Genomic DNA, 15,616 nt, shown 5'->3' on the forward strand with positions numbered 1-15,616 from the left:
CCCTCCTCAGGCATCACTCCCAAACCTCCAATAATTTCCCAAGCTGAAGATGCCAACCCTAGTGTGCATTCTAAAAGGTAGTATCCTTTCAGGAAAAATGTAGTTAGCTTTGATGAGTCTGGGAACAGTATTGCCACATGCAAAGATTCTTCTTGCGACTGATCCAGAACCACAGATTCCAAAAGGCCATTTCCCCCAATTTTCATGCCACCTAAGTGAATTCATAGTAAAGTGATAACCACACCTGGCCAAAAACTACACAAAGAACATTCATTACTTGTCTAGAAAACAAGAGAAGAATCTCTAACCTCTGTGGATCATATATGAGGACAACCCTAGGCCCTTTTACAACGACATAAGATCGCAGTACGTTCTCCCCGTATTGTCATCCTTTCCTGGGAGATCAGAAGAAGCTAAAGCTTCCCTTCTCTTAGCAGACTCCTCTCGGGAGATAACCATTCAAGTAGCCACATTTTGCCTCCGGTCTAGTGGGATTTGTAAATGGCTAATTGAAAACCTTTCCCCATAGAAGATCTTTCCTCCTCTTCAAATCACCCCTCCCAGAATCATCAACTTTTATTATTTTATTTTATTATTTGAACCTAACTTTGATTTTTATTCAGAGCTGATATTGTATCGAAATAAAATCTGACTGGTTGCTTGATTGACAACCCTAGGCTGCACTGGGCAATGTTACACATCTCACAAATAAGTGACCTTTTTGTACTCCTCCCTCCCAATCAAATTCTGTGCATGGGTGTGCTTCGGTCACCTCTTGTTTTCATATGAGAACATCCAGACCACAAAAAAGGCTAATCAGGCCACTTTGTGTGAGGGTAGACATGCCTTTTGATAAACAATCTCACATGTCTGCAAATTCTTTGTTTCATGCATTGCAACAGCTAATTCAGAAATATAATTATTTTCCACAGAGTCATAATGTATAACATTCATTAAAATGACCAGATTATTAACTTTCTGTAGACACCCTACATCAGGGTGGGGCTACTCTGGGAATAAATCATGCAGAGGAACACAACTAATTTGCATGAAATAATTGCCTGTGATTAACATAAGTGGCAAATTGTTTTCATGAACTTTGTTGAGGCCAAACTACTGATATTCATTTTTAACTGTCTGATGTGGAAGAAAGTTGAATCAGCCATCGGAAGAACTTTAACTAAAAATCCCAAAGGAGAGCAAACGCAATGGATTAGTAAAAATTTTTCACTTGCTCCATTGCTTAGATTGTAAGGCTGTGGGCAGCTCTGTTCTTTCTAACTCAATTATTGTACAAAATACTGCTACGGCAGTCTATAGGCAACAATACCAACAACAAAACAACAAGAATTACTACTACTCTCATTCCTTTGTACGCTGGCTATCCTGTTTTCAACTCATCTTTGCAACCACAAGACCTAGCAATATACTCTTAAAAGCAAAACGGTGGCTGGAATTGTCAAATGCCAGCATGAGCTTCTGAGACCTACAAGCCTTGGAAACTGTAGGTCACCCCCACCCCACCCCCGCAAGTGACATTACAGTAAATGGACAGGTCTCCTGCATGGCAGTGGGACAAAAGTACTTGGGCTTGACAGTACAAACATTTGAGCCTTGCCACAGATGGCTTTTAGGTTACAACCCCACTCAGTGTTAGGAGGAGGAAACTTGTAACTGATCATTATATGCTGCGGTTTTGACAGTGATAAGAGCCACATTTCCCTCCAGATTGACAACTGCTATCAGTGTCTTGACCCATTCTTTGGCAGACACTAACAGATGGGTTCTGGCCTCTCTGTCCCTTAAGGGGATGAAAGGGTTCCTTGACCCTCCTGCTAATAATGTAGGATTTACCTGGTTTTCCAATACTTCTGTACAAGCAGACAATACTGGCATGTCTCTTAATTAAGTTGAAAAGGCTGGCATACTGATGGATTTGATTTGAGCTATGGGCGAAGAGCCTGTGCTGTCTCCAGAGGGTTGTATTAGAATAAACCAAACAATGGATGCAGTTAGCTAATGAAAGGAGAAATGAGACAGAAAAAGGGGAGACAGTGGGAGGCAAGGGAAGGAAATGACACAGAGAAAAGGGGGGAAATCATGGTTTGCTGGATGGAGTATATAAAGAGAAGGATGAGAGAGGGACCAGAAAACAGAAAAGCTAGAGAAGAGGAGAACAAGAAAGGGACAGTGTGGAAGTAAAACCTGAAATACTTCACTGCAGGATCTCAACCATCCCATGACCAGTTCTTTTGCATTAATTGGAGAAACATGGTAATGGTTAATTGCTTGATTGGCTTACACAATATGTTCATATGTGTTCTGTTTCCTCCGGCCTCTTTACTTGTCTGAGGCCTCAGTCCCTCAAGCACCAATGGCTCATGCAAAACTTCCATCCCTTCCATGTCGCGCACAGCTTGTCTGGACTTCAGGAGTTTACCTGGTAGCAACTTCACACCACGCAGTTCTGCTATGTACAGTTTATTTACAATATCTACACAGAGTCCTTTGGCTGTTAACATTCACAGCTCTGAGCATCAGCATGCTCCGCCAGCACGTATATTTCAGGCAAGAAGTAACTTACATTCACTACACAGACTTATATACACATTTATGACCAATCACAGTTCACCTGAGATGAGTCATTCTGGAAATCCCCATTCCTGGCTGTACAAACTGGATCAGACCAGCATCATCACATGACTTAGCTGTCACTCTGATCATTATGATCTGTTTAGCAAACTGCAGACTAGGCATAACTTTGACATATGTTGACATTCCAATGGAGTTTGCTTCCTGTACAAACTTTGGAGCACCAAGCTTTCCAGAGTTGTGCACAAGAAATAAACACAGAATAGGTGAATTGTGACAACTGTGCAAAGGTAAGTGGTAGATTCAAGTGAACATCTTCTCAACCTGCCATCTCAAATTTGGTTGATGCCTAGGAGCTGCCTGATTCATGGGTCCTTGGTCACATGTCCTATCAGCCCCCAAGGATACCAAATTTCTTAGAGACGTAGCAAACAGATTTGGACATGGTATCATTCAGTTCTACAGAGGGTGTCCTTACAGCTACAACATGAACAATTTATACCCATCTTAAGCTGTACCACCACCACCTCAGACTGTTGTCTGCAGTCAAGTTACCTGTTCATGGTGCTCAATACCCATGCTGATGGTGTTCACAAGGATGGCGATCATGATGCCACGGTTGAAGTATTTGCTCTCCACAATTCCCCTCAACTTGACTCTCACTTCTTGCCACATATAACCGCAGTGTGTCAGTTGGCCGCCTTCTTCTCCATCCTCCTCTTCCTTCTCCAGGTCTGCTGACCCCTCACTTCCTTTCCTTCCATCTCCCTCCTCCTCACAGGCTTCCCCTCCTTCCTCCTTGTCCGAATCAGCACTGTCCAGCACAGAGAGTCTTCGGGCTGCTTCCCGTTGGGTCTTGTGACAACTTGGACAATTGCCGGGGTCAGAGGTCAATGTCATGGCAATAGGCTGACCAAGACTTTGTGGCATGTAATCGACAGAACTGTGTTTGCGGCAACGCCCTGTGAAATACACAGAAGGAGCCATTTTAAATGGGAATGAATATGTATAAATAAATATATAAATTTATATATATAAATTTATATATAAAAAACAGTTTTGCTTCTCAGACCTTAATTAAGCAAAGCAACTCCTAAACTGGGTTGCTGGCCATTTTAAGAGGGAGGAAAACTAAGCACTGGAACTGCCTGCCAAGGGAAGTGTTAAGCTCATCATCACTGAGAGACTTTAAATGGAGATTGTTTGTCTCTCAGAGACACGCTCTACTTCAGCCACAATAGATCGGACTCAATTATGTTGGGTTATATAGCAGGGGTTGAACAGTTCTCCATATTGCTGGAATAATTAAATAAGAGGCCATGGCCTGTGTTATCCAAGAGGTTAAAAATACCAAAGATGCATCTTAAAAAAATATCTATGATACCCTATTTATAATGCAAACAAATGCTTCCAAAATACATTTTTGTGGGAGGGGAAATACTGCAAAAATGGTTCTTCCCATGTGGTCATGAGGTTTATTCTGTTTTCATCCAACTGGTTCTGTTGACTTTACTGTCAACATTTCTTTCTTTTTTTATTAGCCCTTATTCCTAATGGGTTTGCAGAACTGACATGGATATTAGGAGAAAGTGCAAAAATATCTGATACAGTAAAATTGATCATAAAGCCCTCCAATTACAGGTAAAATTAATCCCAGGATAGCTCACTTAGGAACACAGAATTCTGCCCTGTGCTAAGCCCTAAAGGTATTTTGGTGCTAGCAGAAGTGAGTAGGTACCACACTATGCTCTTTTGTGGCTCTAAAGGCCACTTCACAGACGTTTCTGAAATGCACACCTGAGACATTTTATATGTACCTCTTGAATTCATTGTTCTGTATATACACCATTATGAGTCTCAACAGCATCAATGTTCCTTGTAGAGCTTGTGAAAGCTCTAGGCAAGATTCCTTTTTAAAATGTGGACATGAGGTCAGAAAGGGAGTGGTTATAGTGAAAGAAATCGTCACCCACAGGTGATAAATTGCTCTTATCATCCAAAAGGCTGAGATTGCTGGCATGGCAGAAAAATGCTATTGCTTTCCTTTCCTTGCAGAATTCATCTCAATGGAAAGTTAAGCACTCCACGGTAGTTTTTTTTTTTTTTTAATGTCACCATTCTCAGACTATAACTGCATGGCTAAACACAGTGTATACTTACAAGTCTGAGTTCCTTACTTGGCTTAATTACATCTGTCCTACCTTGGAGCATGTCCTTCAGGAAGGGTAGGAAGTCTGGTAATCACTGCAGCAAGGAAGGACCAAGGCAACAACAGTGGTAGGTGAACGATAACGGCTGCAGGAAGGGCCCAATGTAAAGCATGGGTGGGTGAGGAACAGGAGTAGCCCCGCCCACTGGAATGCTGGGATCACCATTCTCACTTCAGGGTGTGGAGGGCAGGAAGTGAGCCAGGACTCTCCATTAGTTGGTATTTTTGCAGGATTTGGGAGAAATCAACTCAGTTCTTCTGGAGCTGGACAAGGCACAGGAAAGAGGGGATGGCTAAGGAGGGGCTGCCAGGCTCAGGAACTCATGAAACCCATGTGAGGGCATTGGTTTAACATTTTACCTAGTGCACAAAAATGCCAAAGACTCAACTCCACCCAAGCCAACTGGGCCATTTGTAAAAAGCACTTCTGATTATTGCAGTCTTTTGGATATCCTCTAGGATAATTTGACATGGCCTTAGGGTCTGTTTGCATTTCACAAATATTTTATTATTTATTTATTTCATTTATAGCCCACCTTTCTCTACAGTGGGGACCCAAAGCAGCTTACATCATTCGCCCATACTTCATTTTATATTCAGAACAATGCTGTGATATACGTTAGGCTGAAGTATGTGCCTGACCCAAGGTCATCCAGCGAGATTCCATTGCAGGGTGGGGATCTGAACCTGGATCTCCCAGATCCTGGTCCAATACTCTAACCACTATACCTCACTGGCTCTCTGTTACTTTTACGCTGTATCTTCTGCCCCTTCAACAACTAAGCTACCGCTTCTATCCTGATTTTGCCAGTATGTTTCACTGTAGGCTTATGCCCCTCAGAAATGCTGGACTAAACTCAGTTTCATTGGCCAGTAAAATCTTTTCCTCTTAACTGATAAAATCCCATTTAGGCTCTACAAAAGAGTGTCCATTTTGTCAGCCTCATATTCCATTAATGCAATTCTGCCTTATAAAATGTTCTGCTTTTTAAAACCTGGAGACCTGAATGCTTCTGTACTAAATCAAACGTCACATATAGCTTGCCAATGTTCCCACCATTAGATAATTTATTGACATTTATTTACAGACATTTTTTATGCCAACTTTCCATCAAGGGCCTCAAAGAACAGAGACTATCCTCCGTAAAGCTATTTCATGTTGTCAGCCTCTGCTCTGTCTGCTACATAAATAGCTCCCATTACCATCACTGTAGGTCATGTTTTAAGCATCCTAGTACTCAGAGATGTTCTTATCCAAATCCCCCTCACAGATCTTACTGTATTGCCTCTGATTTTTCCCACTCATGCTCCGCTTGACAGTGCTTGGCTCTGTTCGGCCTAGGCGTCGATCCTGCAGGCTGTTGTAGAAGCCAAGAGTGCGGCGTTTGGCTTTCCGCACAATGTGGCAGACATACTGGAAGATCTCCTCGTAGCAGTCTCCTGGTTCCATGTAGCTGGCGACAGTGCTGGAGGACAGGTACCGTGCCCTCTGCTCCTGCATCAGCTGGTGCTCTCGCTGTTTGGTCTCTGAAAACTGTGTGGCAATGACCACCAGGCACAGGTTGATCATGAAGAACGAGCCCACCTAGGAATCAGAGGAGAAAAGTAGAAAACAAAAAGATTAAAAGGCAGGAGGGGGAAAGTAGGAGATGCAGCCAAAATTCTGCTTCATACTGTAGGATATCTATTACCAAAGTTTAAGAACAACTTTGATTTGGAAACAAGCCCCTTGAGGTAATTTTTCAATTGCATTTCATGGGGAGGGCTACTGGATGTTTATTTTTGGTTGTGTCACATGTCTGATTATGTAATTTTGAGTGAGGCATTTTTGGCAAAAGACTGTAGGAGATGAGACAACTGGTTTGGTTTAGTTTCTTGCATTGCTCTTCTACATCCGCCCCACACACATACACACATTTTAATAAGTGCCTCAGGACATAACTATTTTCACACCTCTTTTCCAATTAATTGAGGTGTTTTAAGTTGGAGTCTTTCTTTCTTCATTGTCTTCTCTTACCGCCTTTTAGCTTTTTCTTTGTCTCATGTGTCTGTTCATTTAGTTTGTGAGCCTGAAGGCAAAGCTCTGTTGTTTTTATTCTATGTTCTTTTAAATTCTTTACTTTTATACTATACAGCTCCTTTTTTTAACAGTTCAATTTTATCTATCTCTACTCAGAAGTAAGTCCCATTAATTTCAGTGGGGCTATCTTTCAAGCATGCACATACTATTGTAGCCTTGTGTGTGTGTGTTAAGTGCCGTCAAGTCAATATTCAAGCCAGTAGCATCCAGGATTTCAAAGGGGAATAAACTCTCCAACAACTGAGCCATGCTTGCCTTTCCAGCTTCAACATTAGGACAATATGGTGTTTCAAAATAAAATAGAAAGGCTTTTAAAAAATGGCTTTCAAAGCTGTTCTAAATCTGAGCCCCCTTTATCTATCTTCCTCCACTTCAGCAATAGAATTGTTATGTTTTCTTGGGGGGAGGGAAATGCTGCTTGAGGATTTTCATGTATGCTTCTTGTATTCTTTCAACCTCTATGGTTTTAAAAATCTTGCATATTCTTTTTCTCAGTACTGCCCTCTTGCCCTTATTCTGATTGAACAGAAATGGTAAGAGTCCTTAGCTGTGTTTCTTTCTAGGGTACAGGGAACATTCTGCCCCCTTCCTGTGAATTCATGTGTGGGTGGAAAGAGAATGTAGACTGACCTCTAGACTGATTCAGCAACAGAAATTGTAGCTTATAACTTCAAGGCAAGATCATCGAGACTGGGCAGATGGATCAGATTCACTTCTAAGTACTGGGCTGATCTAATCAATTTGATTCTGTCTACATCTCCCAAGGAGAGGCACAAATAATTTATCTTTCCAGACCAGCATCAGCCAAGGGAAGACAACATTTAAAAGTCTTTGCTAGTTCAAAAGAAGAAAGGGTGGTATTTATGCAAAGGCATCCTTTGTTGTACATAGGAAGCTTGGCTCACATTAAAAAATCTCGGAAAAGAGAATGACAGCTGCTCTTTGGTACATCTCTGGATTGTGATGAGAAACTGAGGTTGATTGTTTGGACAGCACAACTGCACTAAATGCTTTGCATTTAATCTGGTTTACAGAGACCATGATAAAAACCCATCCTTTCTCGCACGTCCCTGGCCCTGAAAATGGCCCATTATATCTAGTGTTGCCAGGTCCCCCCTTGCTACTGGCGGGAGCTTCCATGTGGGGGTGGGGAGGGCAATTTGCGAGCACGCAGCACACAATAATGTCCCTTCTGTGGTAAACCCAGAAGTGACGGGGTCATTCTGGCATGTCCCTAAAAAAACCTCTATGGAGACCATAGAGGTTTTGGAGGAATGTGCTAGAGCATCCCCATCAAACCTGGAGGTGACAGGGATGCTCTAGGATATTCCTCAAAAAACTTTATGGTTTCCAGAGTTTTTTGACAGATGTGCTAGAGCGTCCCTGGAATGAACATTATTGTACCATGTGCCACCACACATGCATGTGGATTGCTTCCCCCCCTTTAGCTGAGGGGTGGCGGGCACATCTGTTAATTGCCCTCTAATTAACAGGCATCTGGCAACCCTGATTATATCCCACAATATTGAGAATGGAAAATGTATATCTGGGTTTTGACCCAGTGTCACCTGTAGACATAGGCAAAGTGGAGATGCTTGTCAACTGAGCTTTTACTTTCTCCTCCTCTGAACTGTCCACAGCACAGCTCACATTCTTATGGCACCCAGCTACAAATGTGGCCAGGCCCTTGCCAACCATTCCAAAAAATCAGTATTAGTTGTATTGGGTCTTGGAACATGGACACAGACATTCATGTAGATTAAAGAATGCCAAGTAAAAGAACAGGCAGCCATGAGGCAGCCATTTTGGACTGCTTTCTTATATTAGGTGGAAGAAATCAGGTGAGCACAGGGAAAGGGCATTCTTTTCACCTGTCATTCCTGATGGAACTCTTCAATCACATAGTGTATTCTAACTTTTATCTTCTTGTTAGGCTTTCTTGCTTCATTTTAATCACCTACTTAATCCATGCATGCAGAAAGTGGCTTAGAAACACTGTAAGCCTAAGTGTGTCCAACTCTTAGTGATGTATGCAACAGAAAGAGCAATCCTAAATAGAATCCTACTCAGAGCCCTGCTTACATCTATTCGGGCTTGGAAAGTGTTTTTAGGATTGCACTCCAAATTCATAATAGTTGGAATGGTTGCAAAGTAAATTCAGATTATTGGCGATTCATCAAAATTTTACCTGTTCTAAAATTAATAGAATAAAAAAGACACTGAACAAAAATTTCAAAAAAGGCTACATTTTTTGTAGACATAATCCCTCAGTTCTCTTTCCAACTTTCTTTTCCTCTTCTACCTTCCCTTGTGCTTCATGCTCATAAGCCATGCCTGTGGTCTTCAAGCTCCTTGGGGCCACAATGCAGTAAAATCAATTGTACTTAATTATTACCTATCACATACGTAAGGAAGACAGGAACAGAAAGCAGATTTCTGTGAATCTGCAATAAAATCTAGCTCCTGATTCTAGAAAGGCAAAGCTAAATTTGATTTATGCAGCTTACTAGAATGATCTAGCTATTTGGGAGGCTTCTATGCCATCTAGGGTATACTCTCTAAAGCTACCATTTAATGATCCTGAACTTTTCCTGACTCCCAATTTGATTGGGGTATAGGATCTAGTCCACTGAAGGACACTTGGTACTTACAATGATCAGCAGGATGAAGTAGATGAAGTTGTAGAATGAATGAGCATCCATCACATAGTACATAATCTCCACCCACCCTTCCAGTGTAATCACCTGCCAGGGGAGAACAAAACAATGGGGGAAATATAAGTCTTCTGGTTACATTCTGAAATTAAGACTGAAACTTAGCTTGGAGAAAATAGAATAATGTTGGCAAACAGAGAAACTCACAGAGAGAAGGGGACAGTTTTTGCATCTAATAGGCTAGGGTCCCCCCCCCATAGACAAGCCTGAGACAACCCTTAGGTTGGCAGAAAATCTTATATAAAAAGCTACACCCTGATTTGGGAATAACCCCCCAAACTTAATATCGATGAGCACAGACGTAGCACAAACAAAGCAAAACAAACAAACAAACACAAAACTAAAACAAGGCAGCATAACTACCCCAATGGTGCACAAACATTGGCAGTGGCAAGCAGAAAGAAGTGAGGAGCAGAGAGACGGGGGCAAGGTGGAGGTGTGGGGGGAGGAGAGCCAGCAGTGGCAAGCAGATGAAAAGGAGAGCCAACAGCAGCAGTGGGTAAAGGAGGAAAGTACCGCCTTGTCCACTGTAAGCCCAATTTTTTTTTCTGATTTTGCCAACAAATCTTTCCAGATCAGGGGAACCCATTAAAAGCTCCTCCTGGTGCCACTTAAGTAAGGCCAGCAGTTCAATTATTTTCCCCATGGTATGTCTGGATGACTGGCAGCTTTGTTGTGGGTAATAGCTGGGCTCTCTGAATTTGTATCAGAATTATAAATTTTGGTGCATGATCTAACCAAACACAAGAATTTCTAAGTCCTTCTGGTTTTAATGGGAGAGACAGACACATGTCTTTAACTCTCCCACTGAAATCAATGTGAGAGTACTTGATGCTGGTCCAGTCATAACTTCCAATTCCATACTGTTATGAACATCAAGGGAAATCATCACAAGGATTCAGAGTGCATTCTTATGATTACTTTATTGCCAGTGGCCTACGTTTGAATAGACACATACACCAGGTAGACAGTAACAAGAACAGTCTTTCTCTACAACACATTGCAATTGCTTTAACAGCAACAAAATTAGAGCTGCTGTCCCTTTAGCACCAAAAGGATGTGAAAGGCTGCTTCTACATGGAGGTTTTTCTCCTCTTTGACATCCAAATATGAGCACTTTTTTAGGGAGCTCCGTCACAATGTTACATTTTAATCATGCTCCAATTTTCATTTTCCTGTCCTTAGCCCATTATTTCCCAGACCTGTTTCGATACAACCTTTTTTGGGAACAGCATCTTCTGGAAAGGAAGGTGCTCATTATCAAAAGTCCCATGAATAGTACCGCCATTTTCCTTCTGTCACCTCTCACTGCCAACTTTTTCTGCACGCCTACACTGGAAAGTGTAGGGGGGCTTTAAAAAAAAACCCAGTAATTGCTATAGCACTATAGCTATACCATTTAGTGATGTTTTAAAAAGCCTTCTGGTGATGCGGTGGGGAAGAACAGAGGGAGAATGGGGGCTGATAGAAGAAAGTGTGCAGAAAACGTCTGTGTGAGAGCTCTGTTGCCAATACCCATGCCTCTGCATTCGCAGTGCTGATGAATGCAAAACAGAGAATCCTCTCTGTGTGGATGAAGCCTGACTGTCAGAAGTCACACAGTTTTAACTGATATTCTCGTATTTCGAACCAATGGGGAAATATAGATATTACTTTAAAGTGATAGCTATGGTAGATGAGATATATGGGTGATCACCTAGTCGGCTGATCTTTCCCAATGGGAAAACCCTGATGAATAAAAAACTCAAGGTGATAAAATATCATTGTTCATGATGACAGCTTCAGACAGGCAAGCTATCAAGTCATGGGTGCAGTTGTTTAATATTAAGCTGAGTTTCTAGCTCACTCTTCCCCATAGGCCTCCTGGGTAACTAGAGGTTTAGGAACTTAAAATCAGATGAAAAGAGCTGTAACACAAAATATGTGTTCCACCCCTCTACAGGCTTAGCCCTGACTGCAAAGGCCACACCTATTCTATTACCATGTGGATAACAGAGCACTCTAACATTTCCATAAAGGACTGAGAATTCACCACTGAGAAGAAGTTGCGCAGGCCTGGTATACAGAATTATCCCTGGGTCCTAGAAATCCCAACTCAGATTACCTGAAATATAACAATCCATGCATAGCCAATATTGTCAAAATTGATAGCCCCTTTGTGTGGATTAGAGTTGCCTGTGCGACACTCGTTGTAATATTGGTTCCAGTTGACACACATGCCGCTGACGTTGAACTCCTGCCTCACAGAGATGTAGTAGAAATAGTCATCCTTGTCCAAACAGCATTGATGGCCCCGCTCCTTCAGTGGGGGAATCTCATGGCACCCCATGATACCATTATCTCCTGACAGCGAACAGATGAAGGGCATTTCATCATCCTCATCGGGCTGATAGTAGGGAGGAAGGGTGATGTTACCTTGTCTGTCAATGACAGAAAACACACACAAAATAGATTGTTATGGTAAACATTAACACTAATAATATCTGTGGAGACCAGGAGTGCCACAAAAGCTTTTGAACAATCTATTACAGCAGGGGAAAGTAGACAGCTTATTAAGCTCAGGTGTCAAGATCCGGTTTCATAGGAAATGCACTAGAAGCTTGCCCATTCCATATTCTCCACCAAATTTCCTGCTTAGCACTGTGACATTCAAGCTGGCAAACTTTAATTAATAGATGCCCTCTAGACCAGAAAAGCAAACCATGCTCTGAAGTGGGCTTCTGATTCTAGTGGGAAGGGCAAGTGCTAACTTGTTTGCTAATTCAGATACCACAACAAACTGTGGTTAGAGCTAGACAGGAAATTAGAATGATCGAATCAAAAAGTTGGAAGGGGCCTAAAGACCATCCAGTCCAATCCCTTGTACCATGCAGGATGACCTAAAGCATCCCTGACAAATAATGGTCCAGTCTCTGCTTAAAGACCCCCAAGAAGGAAGAACCCACAAAATCCCTTGGCAACCAATTCCACCCTGAATGTTCCTTATTGTTAAAAAGAAAAGAAAGACGTTAATGAAAGGGTAGAAGATAGTTAACGAAAGAGGAGAAGGAAGATTTTGAGACAGGCTAGAGAGTGCAAAAACTTACTTTAAAAAAATCATACCCACCCCTTACGCAAGAAGAATTCTTCTCCCATCATTCTGAACTGAACAGCAGATGCATTTTTCTATACTGGTGTGGTGCCAGTATATGGAACCGCTTAACATACTTATTTCATAACATCTGACAGCAAAGCTTCCCATAATATTGAATTCAAAGTTAAAACTGTAGATGAAAACTCAAGGAAACCAATTCATATGAACTCACAGAAAAAATTAAAGCTGAAGGAATTATCTTAAATGACTGCAACTTTTCAAGTAGCGTAAAGTAGTCTCTAGCACACACTGTACTTATTTCATTTGAAATGAGGGAACATGGATTATAGAAGTGGGCAGAGCTCAAGTGACAGGGCTAGTCATCACTGAGCCCCAACAGAAAAGTGCCCAAGGAAACCAGCCAGAGGCCGGGTACACTGTCTTATTGCGGATCGTTATCAAAAGCTTCATGCATGACACCCATTCCAACACCATAAGACGCCATGGGGAAGCATGTGAGTGGTTGCTAAGCAACATCTGAAATGGGGGAACACAAACATAGTAGGGCAAAGGATGGACGATTAACACACATCCACTAGGTAATTCCAATTAAACACCCATTTTGCTAGTGATTAACATTTAAATAAAAAATGGTCATTTCTGTATTACCTATATTGACAGGATTTTTAAAAAAAAAACTCATCAAAGAATGAAAGGTGCTTTTGTCTGCGCTTAGGTAGTGGAAAATGTTCCTTTCAAATATAAACGTATTGGGTGGGAGAGAGAAGAGCTGCTGGCTTCCCATAGGGATTTCCCCCCACACAGAAAGTGGGATGCCCCCCTCCCAGCTCTTAACAGGCTTGTTTTGCTACATGGTACAGCTGGAAGGGGGAAAGGGTGAGTTGCTAGGCCATGAGGGGGGCTCCTCACAATTGTTGTCATGTCAGCACTGCCATGTTGATGCAACTGAGGGAAAGGGGGAGAGACAGAAAGAGGTGTCAGCAGTGAGTGGGACAACAACAGGGAATGTGGATACCATTCCTGCCTGTTCCCATACTGCTTACTGTTGCCTCCACGGGGTGTGTGTGTGTGGGGGGGGGGGGGAAAGAGACCTTCTCCTGCTCCTATGTGGAAGCAGTCTAAGAAAGATGGAAGAGGAGAGAGAAGGATTCACAGTAGGGTTGCCAGCTCCAGGTTGGGAAATACCTGGAGATTTTTGGGGTGGAGCCTGAGAAGGGCAGGATTTGGGGAGGGGAGAGACTTCAATGCCATAGAGTCCAATTGCCAAAGTGGCCATTTTCTCCAGGTGAATTGATCTCTATCGGCTGGAGATCAGTTGCAATAGCGGGAGGTCTCCTGCTACTACCTGGAGGTTGGCAACCCTACTTCACAGCTAGAAGAAATAGAGTCATCTGCCGTTCACTCACATTGTTAAGTTTTCTTTCATGAAGCAGCGGTTTCTCAGCAGCCCAGCCCACAACTGCACTCCAATGATGCCGAAGATGAAGAAGACAAAAAAGCAGAGAAGCAGAACATTCCCCAGCATGGGCAAGGTGTCCAGCAGCAAATTCACCAGGATCCGCATGCCTGCAAGAGGGAACACGGCCAGGAAGATCATGGCAAAGGAGCAAGGGGGTTGGTGAAGAAGAAGAGAAGAAAAGCAGTAAAAGAGAAAAGTAAGAATACGAACAGTAGGGAAAGGGGGAAAGACTTTATAGGAAGAAATCTTGGAGGAAAATCAAATGGAGGCAGAAAGAGAAACCTTCTACAGTTCTGTAACTTTGAACTAGGATTAAACCCGAAGTTCAAAAGCATATTTGGCCTAACAGTTAATCCAGCCCAAATTTACCTGTGTGCTACTTTTTCTAATCCTTATATATTATGTATATAGCACCTAAGATAAGCACTCTCTAAAAACCAGGTTCAGGGAAATGAAGGGGCCCAGTCTCAGCGCTTCTAATAAATGGAAAATGTACTGGATTTTAAAATTTCAAGATTGCAAAGGTACAAACCCCCCTACACTTATTAGCGAAAAAGTTGAGTTAACAAAATTACTCTCTTAAAATTCCACCAATCCTGTTCCAGAGGGATAGCTGTGATAGTATGTGCTTACCTGTAGTACATTTGAGTTTTATACAGAAATATCACAGTCGCACTATTAACCTTTTTTTCCCTCCTCAATAATCATGAATGAATGTATATTTACTATCTGAAAGTCAACTTCATGCATCTGATTTGATGAAATGGGCTCCAGTCCACAAAAGCACATGCCACAATAAATCTATTAGTCTTTAAGGTGTCACCAAACGGTTTCACACTAAAATAGATTCTTCGTTATCTGATGAAGTTCTGAGAAAGCGCCTATTCAGAGCACCTTTATGCAAGCTATGTAACCATATTCTGGAACAGGATGTCTCTGAAGTAACTATCTCCTAGCAAACATTTTAGCTGAAAATGAATTGAGAATTTGTAAAAACAACAAAAACAAACACTCTGTTTTTACACACATTATTTTCTTTAGATCTTGCTTGCTTTAAAAACGTTCAAGATACACATTTCTAAAAATAACCAGACAAGGAAGTTTTGGGCATTTTTCTCCCATTGATCTCTTAGGTTGCCAAACCATTAGATACCAGAACAGACACCACGCTTTGTAAAATTAATCATATTTCCTGTGTTCTCCAGGGTCACTTAAATGCTGTAAATCTTTCTGAGCATCCATCACTTCCTTAATCCCTCCCGCAAACTATCCCACCTGCTTCTCCCTCCTCAGCTGAGACTCCCTACTGCAGGGGTCCAGGGAATTACATGTTACAAGATGCTGCATGTAGGCCAGCATATAATTAACTAATTAGCTATTTATAACTAGTTCATTACTTCAGATGGCTGGGGAAGGCAAAGGGAGAGGGAAAGATAAGATTAGGATTCAGTGGCAATCCCTCGAGGCA

The 15,616-nt window shown here is 42.0% G+C and overlaps 1 protein-coding gene across 1 annotated transcript in view; it reads right to left on the reverse strand.

Moving 5' to 3' along the window:
* The window catches only part of CACNA1I (calcium voltage-gated channel subunit alpha1 I), a 183,910-nt gene that overhangs the window by 91,406 nt on the left and 76,888 nt on the right, over positions 1-15,616 (reverse strand). The window contains exons 4-8 of the mRNA XM_056846177.1: positions 14,096-14,255; positions 11,700-12,015; positions 9,533-9,625; positions 6,080-6,386; positions 3,148-3,554 (exon numbers count right to left, since the gene is read on the reverse strand). Coding sequence (XP_056702155.1) covers positions 3,148-3,554; positions 6,080-6,386; positions 9,533-9,625; positions 11,700-12,015; positions 14,096-14,255 — 1,283 coding nt within the window. The remainder of the gene's footprint in view (positions 1-3,147; positions 3,555-6,079; positions 6,387-9,532; positions 9,626-11,699; positions 12,016-14,095; positions 14,256-15,616) is intronic.

This window comes from Euleptes europaea, chromosome 3, assembly GCF_029931775.1.
Source record: "Euleptes europaea isolate rEulEur1 chromosome 3, rEulEur1.hap1, whole genome shotgun sequence".
Classification (NCBI taxonomy): domain Eukaryota; kingdom Metazoa; phylum Chordata; class Lepidosauria; order Squamata; family Sphaerodactylidae; genus Euleptes; species Euleptes europaea.